The following is a 16,389-nucleotide window of genomic DNA, read 5'->3' as shown; positions in this document are numbered from 1 at the left end:
TTCAAATTATGTCTGAGAATTTCTCAAGAATTTATTTAAAACCAATACCACAACGTTTAAATAGCCCATAAAAACACACTCACATTTTTCTACTTCATTTGGAAATAAAATATTGTAAGCCATTAAATAAAATTTAAGCTTAAAACAGAACATTGTTTTATTTCTGTCCACATGGTTTTAAGATTTCATATATTTTTGTTTAAAAATAGGAAATTAATTAATCATACCTGCAATGGTCATCTTTGTCATATTTTATACTTGTGGCATTGGTCTTGCAAGGAAATGACCCGTGTGGTGTTTGAAGTCGCTTACAAAGCTCGCCTGTCGGTATTGGCAAACACATGCATATGATATCCTAGAAAAGATTAAAAGGTATTTTTTACACAAATGTTTTAGGTATTTCAAATATAATGAGTGGATTCTTACATGGGGAGGGGAGAAAACTATTTACCTAAGCAGGTAGTAGAATTTCTCAGTTAATAATGTGGAAGATTCTATTTTCCAAAATAACCCAACATCATTTCCCATGTCACAGCCTATTTCTACTACAGTATTTCCACACTCCCCTAACTGAGAGTTGAGGACCACACTTCCCTCCTTGAGTGTAAGCAAGCTGTGACTCTGGGAAAAGATGTGCTGTGACTTTCAAGGCTAAGTTTAAAAGACCTCTGATTGTCTTGGGCTGTTTGCTATTGGAATCCAGCCACCATGATGTAAGGAAGACCAAGCCACATGGAGAAGTTATACTTAGGGTTCTGGCTAATTGTTGGACCTGGCTGACAACCAGCATCAACCACCAGACATGTAAGGAAGTCAATAAAATATGAATTTGAATTCACATTATAAATTCGAGAATGAATCTTATTAAAAGGAAAGATACTCATTTGTAGGAATTATTAAATGATTTCCTAGTCTTATTTCTTTGACTATTAAATTAAAAAGTTAAAATATAATGGTAAATATAATCAAATAATGGACAAAAAATTGTTTTAAATTACTAAAAATGAAAGTTTACACAATTACATTGTTCACATGGGAGCATTCTAGCAGAAGAACAAAAAAGATGAAATGGAAGATTGTTTCTGAATTTATGGTTTCTATTTAAAATAGGAAAAAATGAAAATGAACAAGTTAAGCAGTTTTCTGATTTTTCTGAACACAAAAAATCATAATATGTTAATTAGAACTTCAATTACTTGTACTTTTCAGACAGGTTAGTAATGATAAAAAATATTTTCAAATATCCCCCTTGTATGATAGATTCACCCTTACCTTTGGAATATGAATGCCGTCAGTATTATTCTGACATGGTATCAGTGAACACTCATTGACATCAGTTTCACAATTTTGATTGAGAAATCCTTCCAGGCATTCCCCGATGTAAGCAGAGCTCTCGTTTTGACTAATTCCTGCTTTCCAACAAGACTGAGAAACACAGTGTTCCATTGACTCCTCACAGGATGGACCTTAAAAGATGACAAATACAGAGAAGGAAAACATGAGCATAGATGTGCAGCCAACTTAGTATAGGAAAAGGCTCTGGAGTTCATGAAATCTTTTCTAACACATTTATCATGGTGAATTTACATATCATAGAATTCACTCATTGCAAATCTAGAATCCAGTAATTTTTGCAAATGTATGGAGCTACTGGACCCTCAGCATCAGTGTTAGCACATCTCCACTACCAAAGAAGAGCTCTTTAACGGTCCCTTCTTGTCCCCAGCTCCATCCCCATGCAACCATTAATCTTTCTGTCTCTAGAGATTTGCTGTTTCCGGGCATTTCATACAAATAGAATACTAACAACATACTATCTTTTGTGTTTGGCTTCTTTTCCTTAGAAGAAAGTTTTTGAGGATTTTTCATAATGTATCACTATGTTGTTACTCTTTATTGCTAAAGAACCAATTCAAAACTACACATTATTTTATTCATTCACAAGCTGGTAAGCATTTGGGTTGTTTCCACTTTTTAACTTTTTTACTGAGATATAATTGACAAATAACATTATGTCTGTTTCAGGTGTATAATGTAATGATTCAGTATTTGTATGTATTGTGACATCATCACCACCATAAATCTAGTTAACATTTATCATAACACATGGTTACAATTTTTTTTCAAATTCTTTTGTCAATTTACATCTTCCCTTGTTTACTTCTTGGTCAGTCCAACTACAGATACGTCAGTTTTGTTTTTATCAAAAGCCAGTGTTTGTTTTTATCAATTCTTCTTGGCAGCTTTAATGATTTTGCCATTAATCCTTTCTTTTTTGTCTTTTGGGTTCAGTGTGCCCTTCTTTTTCTAGCCAGTCAAGGTAGAAGCTTAGACTATTGCTTTTACACATTTTTCTTTTTTAATGTAGAAATTTAAAACTATAAACTTCCCTGAAAGCATTGTTTTAGCTAAATTTCATAAATTTTGATATGCTATGGGTGTGTGTATTCCACTGTAATCCTTCTTTGACTCAGGTTGTCTTAGAAATTTGCTTAATCTCCAAATATTTGGAGATTTCTTAAAATTTTTCTGCCATGCATTTCTAATTTAATTCCATTAGGACTAGAGAGCATGTTATCATATGACTCTAATTCTTTCAGACGTATTGAAACTAGATTTGTGGCCAAGTTTACTTGTTTTCACATTGTCTACCAACAGCAGCGTTGAACGTATGCACCCTTGACACTGGATGCAATGTGAGAGAAGATATCTTCTTAAATTTGTGCCCCAGGAAAGTCACCTGCCTTGCACTAATCCCCACCCTAAGATTGTGTGAATAGAACAAATAAAGCAGTGACTTTAAGGCCTAAATCTGGTAGCCCCACTGCAGCTTTCATAAGATCAGGATCAGTACATGTTTCATCACAGAGTTGAGAGGTGTTTGTCAGCGATGGGTCAGCATGTTACCATTAGGCACCTCCTAGTGGCAATAAAAGTTACCTGCTGGACTGGCCTGACAAGCTTTGCCTTATCTGTTATGTCTTGGGCTTCAAAAGCAAAACATACTCTTTTACTCCTTGTTGGCCTGAATGGGCAATTCATATGTACTGGAAAGAGCTGAATGGATATTTGACTTCCTGCTAAAAATGGCATACCTGGCCTCCAGAAATTATCCAGAAATTTAAAAAATATATATGTGTACTTCAAGTTCATAAACCTTGTCAACCAGTCCCTCTATAATCCAAGGCCAAGAAGTATATAATATGTTCATTGGAAAAAAAATCTTTATATAAAACTCTAGTTATTGTTACTTAGCAACAATATACAAGCCAAATCAAAAACAAGAACACTTAGTATATATACTGTTAATAGATTTGAAGTTTGGATTCTGTCCCAAACTCTAAAATATAAAGGCAATATAAAATGTTGAATGACCGCACCATTGTCAGTGTTACAATAAAATAACTCAACGTCTAACTTCAGGATATTAGTACCTGGATAATTATTCTGATCACACAAAGAAGAATGAATATGTATTTCTCAATGCTGTGATATACTAACATATTATCGTATTAAATATTTGTATGAAATAAAACTTAATTATATTTAAGACATAAAGGTTAGTTAGCATCGTGGGAAGAATTGTTTGAATGATACGACTTCATATATATGTAATGCTTGGCATTTCCATGGCACTTGCATTCATTATATCTGATAAAATTCTTAAGATAAACCTGAGATGTATATATAAAAGGTCTTTATTATCCAGTTTTTTTTGAAGTGAAAAACTCACTTTGCTAGAGGTCAAGCAACTTGCAAAATGTCAGACTGTTGGTTGATTAATGGCAGATTAATAATAAAAAAAAGTGTGCATTCCACTTAATCCTATTATAAATCACCACAACACATACCCACTAGATTTGTTCTTTAAAAAAGAGATTATGACTCAAAAATCACTTGACTGTTAGCATTAGTCTTTTAGGCACTTAGATAAGTAGGGACACCAGGTAGATGAGGTGGAAGAGAGAGAGGATGGTCTCTCCTCTCTGGAAATTTTAGGTAATATATTGTAGCAACTCTAAACAATGATCCATACTCCTCCCAACCATGGGTTTTTGTCTTTGTTATTTATTTATCTTCTTGCTTGTTTGGTGACTTGGACGTGTTAGTTAGTTAGATAAGTGGATGCACCAGGCAGATAAGGTGGAGGAGAGGGTGGGTGGTCCAGAAGATGGTGTTACTCCCGCCTCCAGTATAAAGGGGTTTTTCTTCCTCTAAATGAGCGCCAGCAGGAGACAGTTAGAACCTGACAGCCACAACTGTATGGTAGCAACAAGGATGCAACCTGATGTGACCCAATGCTCATTGTAATGTGATTAGCATTGTGGTTTAGGCACCATCCCCTACCCCGGGCTTTTCTGTGTGCATCATGGGTAGGGACGGGGGAGGAGCCAAGATGGCAGAGTAGAGAGACTCACAACTTGCCATCTCCTACAAATACACCAACAATTACATCTACAAACTCATTGAATCACACAGAACAACTAATGAATTCTGGCAGAGTGTCTCTCATTTCAAACTACAAGAGGATTCTCAGAAAATCTAGTAAGAAAAAAAAAGAAAAAAAAATAGCCCTCAGTGCTCTACTAGAACATGACTTCAACAAGGGCATGATCAATGCACTGAAGGAACTAAAAGAGACTATCAATAGAGACAGAGAATGCTTATAAAGGAAATTGAAAGTATAAAGAGGACCCAATTAAAAACAGAAAACTAAATGAATGTCTGAGATAAGAGCCAAGATAAAAGCTGTCAAAAGCAGACTAGACAAGGTAGAGGAATGAGTAAGTGACTTAGAAGACAGGATAACAGAAGTCAATCAACCAGAAGAGCAGACAGAAAAGCAAATAAGAAGCAGGGAGAGCAACATAAGGGACCTATGGGATAATATAAAGCATGCCAACCTATGAATAATTGGGGTCCCAGAAGGAGAAAAAAGAGAAAAGGAGATTGAAAAGGTATTTTAAGAAATCATGACTGCAAACTTTCCAAAGCTAACGAAGGAAACAGATATCCAAGTACAGGAGGCACAGAGATTCCCAAACAAGAACTCAAACAGACCTACACCAAGGCATGTTATAATTAAGAAGAAAGAGAGGGTTTTAAAGGTAGCAAGAGGAAAACAAAGTTACAAGGGAACCTCCATAAGGCTTTCAGGTGATTTCTCTACACAAACACTGCTGGCTAGAAGAGACTGGCAAGATCTATTCAAAGTTCTGAATGAGAAGAAGCTGCAACTTAGGGTACTCTATCTGGAAAGATTATCCTTTATAGTAGAAGAGAAATAAAGAATTTCACAGGCAAGCAAAAACTAAAAGAATTCAGCAATACTAAACCCATATTAAAAGAAATACTGAAAGGTCTGCTCTAAATAGAAAAGAAACAGGAAGCTACAGAAATGAGAAAACCATAATTGGAAATGTGATAGCTACATTGAGTTGTAAGAGAACAAACATGAAGATATAAAAATAAATACATAAAAATAAAGAATATAAAAATCATAAAAAGGTGAGAGAGGAGAGCAAGAAAGATTTTGTTCTCTCTTTTTTCCTTCTTCTTTTCTTCTTTTTTTAGGATGTGTTTGAGCCTGCATGACCATCAGTCTAAAGCAAACAGATACAGTAGGGGGTTAACATACTTGGAAAACAGGGTAACCACAAATCAAAAGCACACAGTAGAGTCACAGAAACCAAAAAGAAACCAAGCCAATACAAAAGAAAATTATCAAGCCACAAAAAGGAAAGCAAAAGTGGAAAGAAGGGAATAAAAAAAAAATACCAAATCAACTGGAAAACAAAGTTTAAAATGGCAGTAAACACACACCTAACATTACCGTAGATGTCAATGGACTAAATGCTCCAATCTAAAGACACAGAGAGGCAGATTGGGTAATAAAACAAAAGCCTACAATATGCTGCCGACAAGAGACCCACTTTAGAGTGAAGCACACGCACAGATGAAAGTGAGAGGAGGGAAAGATCTTTCATGTAAATGGAAATGACAAGACTGTGGGAGTAGCAATACTCATATCACACAAAACAGACTTTAAAACAAAGGCCATAAAGAGAGTTAAAGAAGGATACTATATAATGATCAAAGGAGCCATACAAGATGAGGATATTATGCTTATTAAATTATATGCACCCAATAGAGTAGCACCTAGATATATAAAACAAATACTAACAGACATAAAGGGAGAAATTGATGAGTAGGAGACTTTAACACCCCACTAAGACCTAAACAAGCAATTCTTCAATGAAGACAGACAAATGGCCAATAGGCACATGGAAAAATGCTCAGCATCACTAATTATCAAAGAAATGCAAATCAAAACTACAATCAGATATCATCTCCAACCCAGTCAGAATGGCCATCATCCAAAAGTCCACAAACAATAAATACTGGAGAGGGTGTGGAGAAAAGGGAACCCACCTACATTGCTGGTGGGAATGTAGTTTGGTGCAGCCATTATGGAAAACAGTATGGAGATTCCTCAAAAGACTGAAAATAGACTTATCATATGATTCAACAATCTCAGTACTGGGCAATATCCAGAGGGAACTTTAATTCAAAAAGATACATGCACCCCAATGTTCAGAGCAGCACTATTTACAATAGCCTAGACATGGAAGCAACCTAAATGTCCATCAACAGATAAAGAAGCTGTGGTCTGTTTATACAATGGAATACTACTCAGCCATGAAAAATAACGAAAGATTGCCATTTGCAGCAACATAGATAGACCTGGAGATTCTCATTCCAAGTGAAGTAAGCCAGAAAAAGAAAGAAAAATACCATATGATATCACTTATATGTGGAATCTAAAAGAGAAAAAAAAAGACAAATAAACTTATTTATAAAACAAACTCACAGACATAGAAAACAAACTTATGGTTACCAGGGGGGAAGGGGTTGGGAAGGGATAATTTGGGAGTTTGAGATTTGCAGATACTAACTACTATACTAAAATAGACAAATGACAAGTTTCTTCTGTATAGCACAGGGAACTATATTCAATACCTTGTAGTAATTTATAGTGAAAAAGAATATGAAAACTAATATATGTATATTCCTGTATGACTAAAGAATTGTTCTGTACACCAGAAATTGACACAACATTGTATACTTCAACAAAAAGTATATTTTTTATAAAATGGGGCAAACATGATTAAGCACTCCAGGGGCAAAGCCATCAATCAAAAGGCCACCCCTAAGCAAGGATATAAGACAAAAGAGTCAAACAAAGGCCATTGCTATCTGCCCTTAGATCAGCCTGCCTCCCATTCTTGGAGGTGTACTGTCCCTATGCTAATAAAAGCTTTAACTACACAACACTTTTTTTCCTCCTGTCTGAATTCTTCTCCTTCAGGTGAGACAAGAACCGAGGTCTTACCCTTTTGGGGTAGCAAGTCCAATATTCCCACCCCAGGATACAACATCATGTAAAATATAAAAAGACACATAAATAAATAAATGTTACTTTGGCATCTTGTACAAACAAACAAACAAAATCTCTCAATGTATAAATATACCTCTGTGCATATCTGTCGTGGCAGTTTCCAAAGTAATCCACAGGGAAAAATAGTGAACAGTGAAATGTGCATTTTTTTTTTTTTTTAGTATTTATTTTGAAGTAATTCACACAAAGTTGCAAAGATAGCACTGACAAGTCCTGGGTGCAGATACATCCCATAGAACTGTAATGCAGTATCAAATGAGGAAATCAACATTAGTACGATGCGTGGGTACAGCTCTGTGCCCTTTTATCATATGTGTAGATTCAGGTAACACTGCCTCTAACAAGGTAGGGAACTATTTCATCACCACGAAGATTTCCTTTATGTTACCCCATTATAGCTTCACTCGTCCCTGTTTCCCTTACCATTTTTTAGCCACTGGCAACCATTAATTTGTTCTCCATCTCTATAGTTCTGTCATTTCAATAATGTTATACAAGTAATATGTGGCTCTTTGAAATTGACTTTTTTTTTTCCCACTTATAATGCCCTTGAGAGACTCTAAGTTCTTATGGACTTAGCTTTGCTGTGGGAAATTTAAAAGAAACTTTTGTACAGACTTGGTGTGAAGTAGCAGGGGATGGGGCACAGAACCAAAGGAGCAGTAACAATCCACTGAACAGTGAGGGAGGGGGTCAGCAATCAGTCAGATCCCCAGCTGACATCTCACTAATGACAATTGCAATTTTTGGAACAATGTGGTGGAGACAGTAAAGCCCATCTGTTATTCCAAAGGCGACATGAACTTCTAAGCCGTGTTTATGAGCTGGACATGTTCTAGCCAGTGAGATCCTAGGAGAAATTCTGTGTGTTCAGTCCAAGACAAAGCCTTTGAGTGTGAATACACATCCTTCCATCTCTCCCCATCTTTCCATCTCTCCCCATCTTTCTTTCACTGGCCATTTGGAAGCCACATGTTCTAGTTGGCACACCTCACATATTTCAGCCGTCTAGATTCCTGAGTCACCACTTGGGAAAGAGGCACCAAGCTTCCAATGACCTTGGTATAAGAAAAACATTGAGTGAAAGTGCAAAGTGTCAAGTGAACATAAATCTAGCCTACAATGACAACCACTGAACACTCTACCAAAGTTGAGGTTCTGCCATAATGAGAACTTAAAACTGGTGGTATTGGCTTCCTGAATGGTGGGCACCAAGGAAATGTGAAAGGGTGAAAGGGTGACGATTCATGTTATAAAGTGTCACCTGATATGACTGGAGAGAAACTGAAAAGCAAGCTTTCTCAACACCTATAGCAGAAGCGGTTGGAAGACACAAATGTAGTAGAATGTTTCAGCTGCCATTTACTGCTTTTGGTAAGATAATAAATAAAATAGGCTATGGTCTATCTGCAAACAAATAAAAGAATGGATATATTGGAAATATCAGGGACCAACATTAAGAACTAAAAAACTAAAATAAAATCATTTGTGGGCATGGATTGGTATGGCCTAGAATATATAGGCTCTCTTTCTATCTCTTCAATATATTAAAATGTTTGAATGATTCACCATGTGAAAATAAACCTCGTTATATCAAAATATAGGGCATTAAAAAAATCTATTCAGCGTTAAAAGAATTAGAGGGCAAATGCAAAAGTAGGTGATACATCTTTTCATTTTTAGACATTAAAATATGCATACAGCCATGCATATATAAGACACATTGTCCACATAATTTAAACTATTAAGCAGAAATTCTACTAAATCATCTAAGTACATTTTACCTTAATGGTAATCTTAATGGGGCTTCTATAAAACAAACTAGCTCTGCTCTCCTAAGGAGGTGCATATATCCACTAAAAAGTGACAATAAAGAGAAGATCATTTTAGACTACAATATTTTATTATGATTTTAGTAAGTTTTTTAGGTCACTCCTCTAATGAAGTGTCAAAATTTCTAAAGCAATTCGGTGTAATATAGTGCATAGCAGTTAGTCGAGCGTTTAATCCATGAAAGTTCATTTCAGTCTACTTTCATGTAAGAATGAAGCTGTTACACCCTAAGGACAGACCACACAGAGACGTCATCACGTAGGAGAGTGACTGGCCTTTCATTCCTGCGGGAAGAGAAAGGAAGAAACGGCTGCTAGTCCTGCTCAAGGACTAGAAAGGTGCAGTAAGCAACAAACATGAGAAAACTAAAGAAAGACAGCCAACTTGTTGACTCATGTTTGAAGAATTTGTCAAGATGAAGAATTGCTTCAAGATATAAAAGGGAATTTGCTGCAAATATTTAGTATTCATCTATGTTAAAAGTCATAAGGTGAAATATTGGTATTTAGGTATTTAAGATAAATGAAAAACTATTCAAGCTATTCATTTTCTGCATGCCTTAGCAAATACTATTTAAGTACCCTTATTCTTAGGTTATTAATTCAGTTTCATGGCATGAAATTTTAGCAGCTAAACATATCAGCTTTGTTAAGTTCCTAACATGTGACTCTCACTAAGAAAGTAAAGTGAGAATTTATTAAGAGACGGATAGCACGCTCTCAAGGGGAGAGCGGGCAGGCTCAGGTGAGCAGCTGCCCTAAGCTCCTTTGGCAGGTTGGTTACATAGAGTGTAAAAATGAATGGGTGGAATATTCATTGGGGACAGAAAGGTTTGAGATCCTATTTCTTGATTTTCATCCCAACTCCACCTTTTGTCCTTATTTAGTCTGGATCGAAAGTGTCATGGCATCAGTGCATGATGGGTACTTCTGATCTGCAAGGCTAATTTACTGAAATGAGGGCATAGTGAGCAAAAGGTTACATTAGGAAACTGGAGATCCCTGTCTTTTCCTACCTTTTTGATGGCCTCCAGGCCTCTTGTCACCCCAAAATGTGTGGCCACTTATCAGCAAAGGTGCTCCTGCTTTTCTTTCTCTGCCCAGGGACCCCTGGTTCTTACATGATGTGTGTTTTCCTGCATTTGGCCTGTGTCCCTCCTTTCTGCCCAATTCCTGCCATTTGGCCTGTGTCCCCCTTTCTCTGCTCATATCTAGCTATCTGCCTCCTCAAATAATTATATCCACTATTAAAGACTGAAATTTTGTGTCCCTCTCAAATTCATATGTTGAAACCCTACATTAATGTGATGATATTAGGAGGTAGGGCCTTTGGAAGGTAATTAGGATTAGAGGAGCTCATGAGAATGGAGCCCTCATGAGTGGGATTCATGCCTTATAAGGTCCTGAGAGACTTCCTCTCTGCTCTCTGCTTTGGGAGAGCATCATGAGAAGCTGGCAGCCTGCAACCCGCATGCCTTCACCCACACCTGACCGTGTGCCCACCCTGATCTTAGACTTCCAGTCTGCAGAACAGGGAGGAGTAAGCTCCTGTTGTTTATCAGCCACCTGGTCTATGACAGTTCTGTTCCAGCCGCCCAAATTGACTGAGATGTCCATTACAGAGGGGTAAATGAGGCACAGGGAGGGTAGTTCAAGAAATACACCCAATCCTGTATCATTCCTCAGAAACTTTGCAAGACGCACAAAATACAAAATTTCTTTCAAGATGTACCTAGAGATATGTGTCATGAAAAGAACAAAAGTTACCTAGGAGCAAATGGATAGGGTCCCTAAAATAAATCTACTCACAATTCTCAAATTCAAAGCAGCAGGAAGCTGAAGGCCAGACTGTTTCTGGAACTCTCTGTTAGGGTACAAGGAGGGTGTAAGGGAATCCAAATCAGACTTTGGGAGCGTATTGCAAAGAAGGATGTAGATCACATATGCCAGGGAGCAATTTTAGCTTAGGATGCATGAGACTACCATCCATCAGATAAGTTTTCATTCAATAAATGCAAGTTTTCTAGTAGAGAAAGTACACTTCTAATTAGAAAACTATTTTCTAGCAACAACAAATTGGTGTTAACAAAAAGACAAGGGAAGAAGATCTGCCATTAATACTAAAAGTTTCTACCTCAAGGTCACAATCAATGTCTCTCCAATTAGGTAGGAAAGTAAAACCTCTGTAAATCTAATTTCATTTTCATGTTTAATCAAAGCCTTACAGATCTGAACAGGAATCTGCTCAATCTCTGGCTGAAAGCATGTCAACACCCAAATACCAGACAAACTTGGTTGTTTCTCAGTGAAAGTGAGAGAATAAAGCAATGAGATCATATGTGTGAAAAGAGTCAGTATTTCAAAGGAAGAGTTGAAAAGTAGAGCAAACATCCTTCTCTGGATCAGAGACACTGGTAGAAGGAGAATAAATAGAAATGTACAATTCATGGATTGATAGAGCAAAATAAGATGTTTTTTGAAAAGAAATATTAAAGTCAATCTTTCAGTAATTCTTACCATATACTGAAAGAATATATTTACTTGACATTCAGAATATTGAAATGGTGACTTATATACATATATTTGATTATATGTATTAAAAGGAGAATGAAGTATAACATAATAATTAATAATTCTATACTAGGAAAAACTGAAAACTGGAAAAAAGCATGCACAAAATTAACACAGATGAATACAGAATGGCTGACCATACCAATAACACAAAACATAATCTGTAAAGAAAATAATTAGAGAATTACCCAAAAGGACACTGAGCCTGAGTTTTCTGGATCATTGAAGTTTGTCAAAAGTGTAAAATTGGATTCATTATGTTCCACAACAGCCTTGTTCAAAGAAATAAAATGCCAATTAAAATTTGAAATTTTCTAGTAGCTACATTAAAAAAAAAAATAAACCAAGCAAATTAAGTTAATTTTAATAATACACTTAATCTACCCCTAATTGTTCCCAAATACAATTATTTCAATAATCATCAATATATGATGTTATTAGTGTCATATTTTATTTAATTTTTTTTATAGTGAGACTTTGAAAACTGAAGTGAGAAAGTGTGTTCTTTGCACTTATAGTCATAAGGTGCTAGTGGTTCTGTCCTGGACAGCATATTTCTAAATGGAGGAAAATGTAAATCTTCTAATCTGCATCTCACAGAGCTATTCTGAACTTGGAATCAAACACCTTACTGAGCATAACATTTAATTTCAGTCCCATGCCTAAGGATCGAGGAAGCTTAAGTGAAACATGAGCAATTAAATCTGACATTGAAAAGTAGTACTAAAACACAACCAAGTTAGGTCTATCCTGAGGTTGAAAATTTTAGAAAACATATGAATACAATGTCACAGTAATACAAATAAAAGTCTATAAATCTGAGGGACATTGAAATGAAATTGTTCGGACACTATCCCCGTATCTCATATCTTACAAAAATTATCAGTACAGTCAGATTGGATATTTACATGTGATGGGTAAAACAATAAAAGTTTTAGGAAGCAAGATTTCTTAGATATTACCCAAATCATTAAAATTTCATGAAGAGTAAGAACATCTACTTATTCAAAGACACCACTGAGTGACTGAAAACTAAGTGAGAGAAAATGAGACAAAATATTTTTAACACTGATAATTAGTGAATAGTGTATTTTCGGAACTCCTACAGATGAATAAAATATGTAAATTATATGTATGCATATTTATATATTGTGATATACATGTTATACAAACTCTCTAAACAGTTTTTATATATACATAAAACAACTCAATGAATTTTGACCAAAAATCTTAGACTCTTCGCCAAAAAGATATCAAGTGCCCAATAAAGGTTCAAAGCATTCACTATTATTAGTAAATATAGAAATAAAAATTAAACCAAAATAAAATGATACTATGTAGTTGCCAGAGTGGCTGTAATAAAAATGGGTGATATGCTGAGTGACGCGTGTTTGCATAGAAAAGGGAAGTTTCATATGTGCAAACTGGAGTGTAAGTTAGCACAACCCCTTTGGAAACAATGTGTTATTAATTGCTAATATTTAACAAATACATAAACCATGACCACAAAGTCCACTGATATGCATATGTAATTTGTATACATATATGCAATATAAATATGTATATATGTACATATGCATATATGCATAGATATATATTTACAAAGGAGAAACAAGACACAAGTGCAAGAAAGCTTACAGTAGAATTTTTCATAATAGTCGCAAACTAGAAATTGTCCAAATGATGTCTGTCCTCATTACATCAGACACGTAATTTTGATATGCTTATGCAATTGAAAAGCACACAGTGATGCATTTAGCTAAAGCTACTCGTGCAAGAATAACATGAATAAAAAAGTAGACAGAATAGACAGCATACTGTAAAATTCCATTCATATAAAGAACAAATGAAGAAAAAGAAGGCTAAATTATAAAAATTCAGAAGAGTCTTGATCTTTGGGAGTAGAGAATCGGATATAATTCCTCGGAGGGGTATGAAGAGAACTTCTGGGATGCTGGCGATACTTTATTTCTTGATCTATGTCCTAGTTATGTGGGATTTTACATTATGAGAACTCTGTATTCATAACACTAAATGCAATTTAAAAATACGTGAAATTAAAGCATGCCCAATATTAAAATTAAAAAAAAAACTGGTTAAAAACAACTTCTATTATACGTGATAGGACGATGTTTCTCGCTGTTTCTAAAGGTTTGCTTATGTCATTGGCAATCTAACGTGAGCCAACCTCAGATTCACCAGAGGACTTGTTAAAACAGATTGCTGGCCCTCGTCTCCCAAGTTGGGGTGTCAGTGGGTCTGCATTCATTGCCTCAAATTGAGAATTCTCATTTCCAACAGCTGATACTGTTGATGCTGGACCACACATGATAAAGCACCGACGTCTGCTATTCTCTTTGAAAGAGACTTCCCTCTTTATAGTCCCCTGACCAACGCATCCAGCCCCAGCTAAACCAAGTAGTAGGTTTCCCTGTTCCCAACCACAACCCCTACCGTTAGGGGGCGCTCTTCTGCGCATCCATAGTGCTGTCCTTAGAAGTTACCCATGCTTCTTATCTCTCTGTCTAGGTTTTTAATTTCTCCAGTTTATACTGGCATTCCTTAGGGCTTATTTTAATCCTTAGAATTATTTTGATTTTTGCTTGTTGAATAAATAAACGAATCCCACTGAGTTCTCAATTCCCTGCACGGTTGGAGTTTTCTTTCGCGTTCCTGTGTTTCTCGTCTTCAGTTCTCCCTATGTCAAATTTCAGCCCAGACTCCTCAGGGCTCCCTTCCTCCTATATCCCTAGTGTGTAATGAATTGATGGAACTTGTGTCCAGACAGCCTCCTGCCCTACTAACTCAGACGGAGACGGAAGAGGGTTCTTTTGTTTGTTTGTTTGTTTGTTTTTTCCCTTCCTATGTATGAAATTCTGTTTGCCTCTTTTCTGGCTGAGGGCACCATTCCTCTCAGTAAATTGCCAGAAAATTCACAATCAATTGCTTTCATTATGCCCCCCAGTGACTGACTTCATTTCTGTTTTTCTTTTCCCCTTTTCTCATCTAACCTTGCTCTGAAGACTTTTCTCATGTCTGTGAATTATCTCATTTCTTTTCTTTATTCCAGCTTTACTTTCCACAAAAACACTTCCCTAGAAAATAAATACTTTCCTGTTTTCTTCACCCTCTGCTTTCAGAACTAACACTTCCCTTACCATGTCTTTTCCCATCTTCTATCTGGGTCACCAAACCCTGCTTTTAATATATGATATTAAATAAATACAGTCATCCTCTTGTGTTTGAAAAATATGTTTTCTATGTTTAATAAAAAGTCTCTGTTTTACATTCCATCAAATCCATCTATTTTTATGAATCACAATTACATTCTTTAGAGAAGACTTAGAGAATATATCTTAATTTTATAAATGCTTTGAAATTTTGTTTCTACTACAGAAATATTCAATTACTCTGGTATTCAGGTGATGTGCTATGTATTAATTTAGGTGTGAACAGGTAAAGGACCATCACATTTGTGAATATTGCAGAAATATTATGCCTTCAACTACCCTCAGACCTAGAAGCTATTATCAATAAGGGGCAAGGATACTTCCTCTGCCTTTCCACCTTTCAATGCATAGAAACCATTCCTCTACATTTTCTGCTCAGCTGTAATTCAGGTCAGGAAGGTAAACCATAAATAAAGTCATGGGTTGTTTTTCTTCTTTGGCATCTTTGTATCTAAGAGTCTTATTCTAGACATTTATAACCAAATAGCAATTGAATGACTAATGTAACTAAATGTGCATCTCAGTTACAAAGCTTATTTTTGACCAATTGTCTTGATCAGCTGCAAAGCCTTTGGCTGTATAAATATATATTTGATTATAAAGTTAATATTGAATACTATGGTTACATACTCTTTCGTAAGGGTAGGAGATTGCCAAGATGGTGGAGTAGAAGGATGTGGAGCGCTCATCCTTTCCCATGAATACAGCAAAAACTACATCTGCCTGTGGAACAAATCTCACAAAATACCTACTGAACTTTGGCAGAATATCTCTTACAACCGGAAATACAAGGAAATCCTCACACAACTGGATAAATGACAAGTTTCTACTGGATAGCACACGGAACTAGATTCAGTATCTTGCAGTAGCCTATAATAAAAAGAATATGAAAAGAAATATATGCATGTTCATGTATGACTGAAACATTATGCTGCACACCAGAAATTGACACAGCATTATAAACTGACTATACTTCAATAAAAAAAAGGGTAGGAAAACATTATTTTGTATATGAATAATAAATAATGACTGGAAAAGGGACATTTCAAAAACCTTGAACTTCAAACTAATTTTTCCCTATATATGTTCTCTGTAATCAGTGAGGACAAGTTATAGCTTTAATTTTAAATACACTTAATAAATGTACCTAAGTAAAACAAGTAACTTTTTGAAACATGGTTTCTGGTTCAAAACTGTGTCCTCTATAGATAGACATTTGTTTTCTTTGTCTTTTGGGAGCACATTAAAACAATGGCAGGGATTTGCTCGTATATTAAGGAATGCCAAAAATCAACAG

General features: G+C 35.7%; 1 protein-coding gene across 1 annotated transcript in view; it reads right to left on the bottom strand.

Moving 5' to 3' along the window:
• The window catches only part of EYS (eyes shut homolog), a 1,174,088-nt gene that overhangs the window by 1,094,333 nt on the left and 63,366 nt on the right, over positions 1-16,389 (bottom strand). Inside the window, 2 exon segments of the mRNA XM_006211933.3 lie at positions 228-355; positions 1,273-1,468. Of these exon segments, the coding sequence (XP_006211995.2) occupies positions 228-355; positions 1,273-1,468 (324 nt within the window).

This window comes from Vicugna pacos, chromosome 8 (assembly GCF_048564905.1).
Source record: "Vicugna pacos chromosome 8, VicPac4, whole genome shotgun sequence".
Classification (NCBI taxonomy): domain Eukaryota; kingdom Metazoa; phylum Chordata; class Mammalia; order Artiodactyla; family Camelidae; genus Vicugna; species Vicugna pacos.
This window is presented reverse-complemented; position numbering and strand designations above follow the sequence as displayed.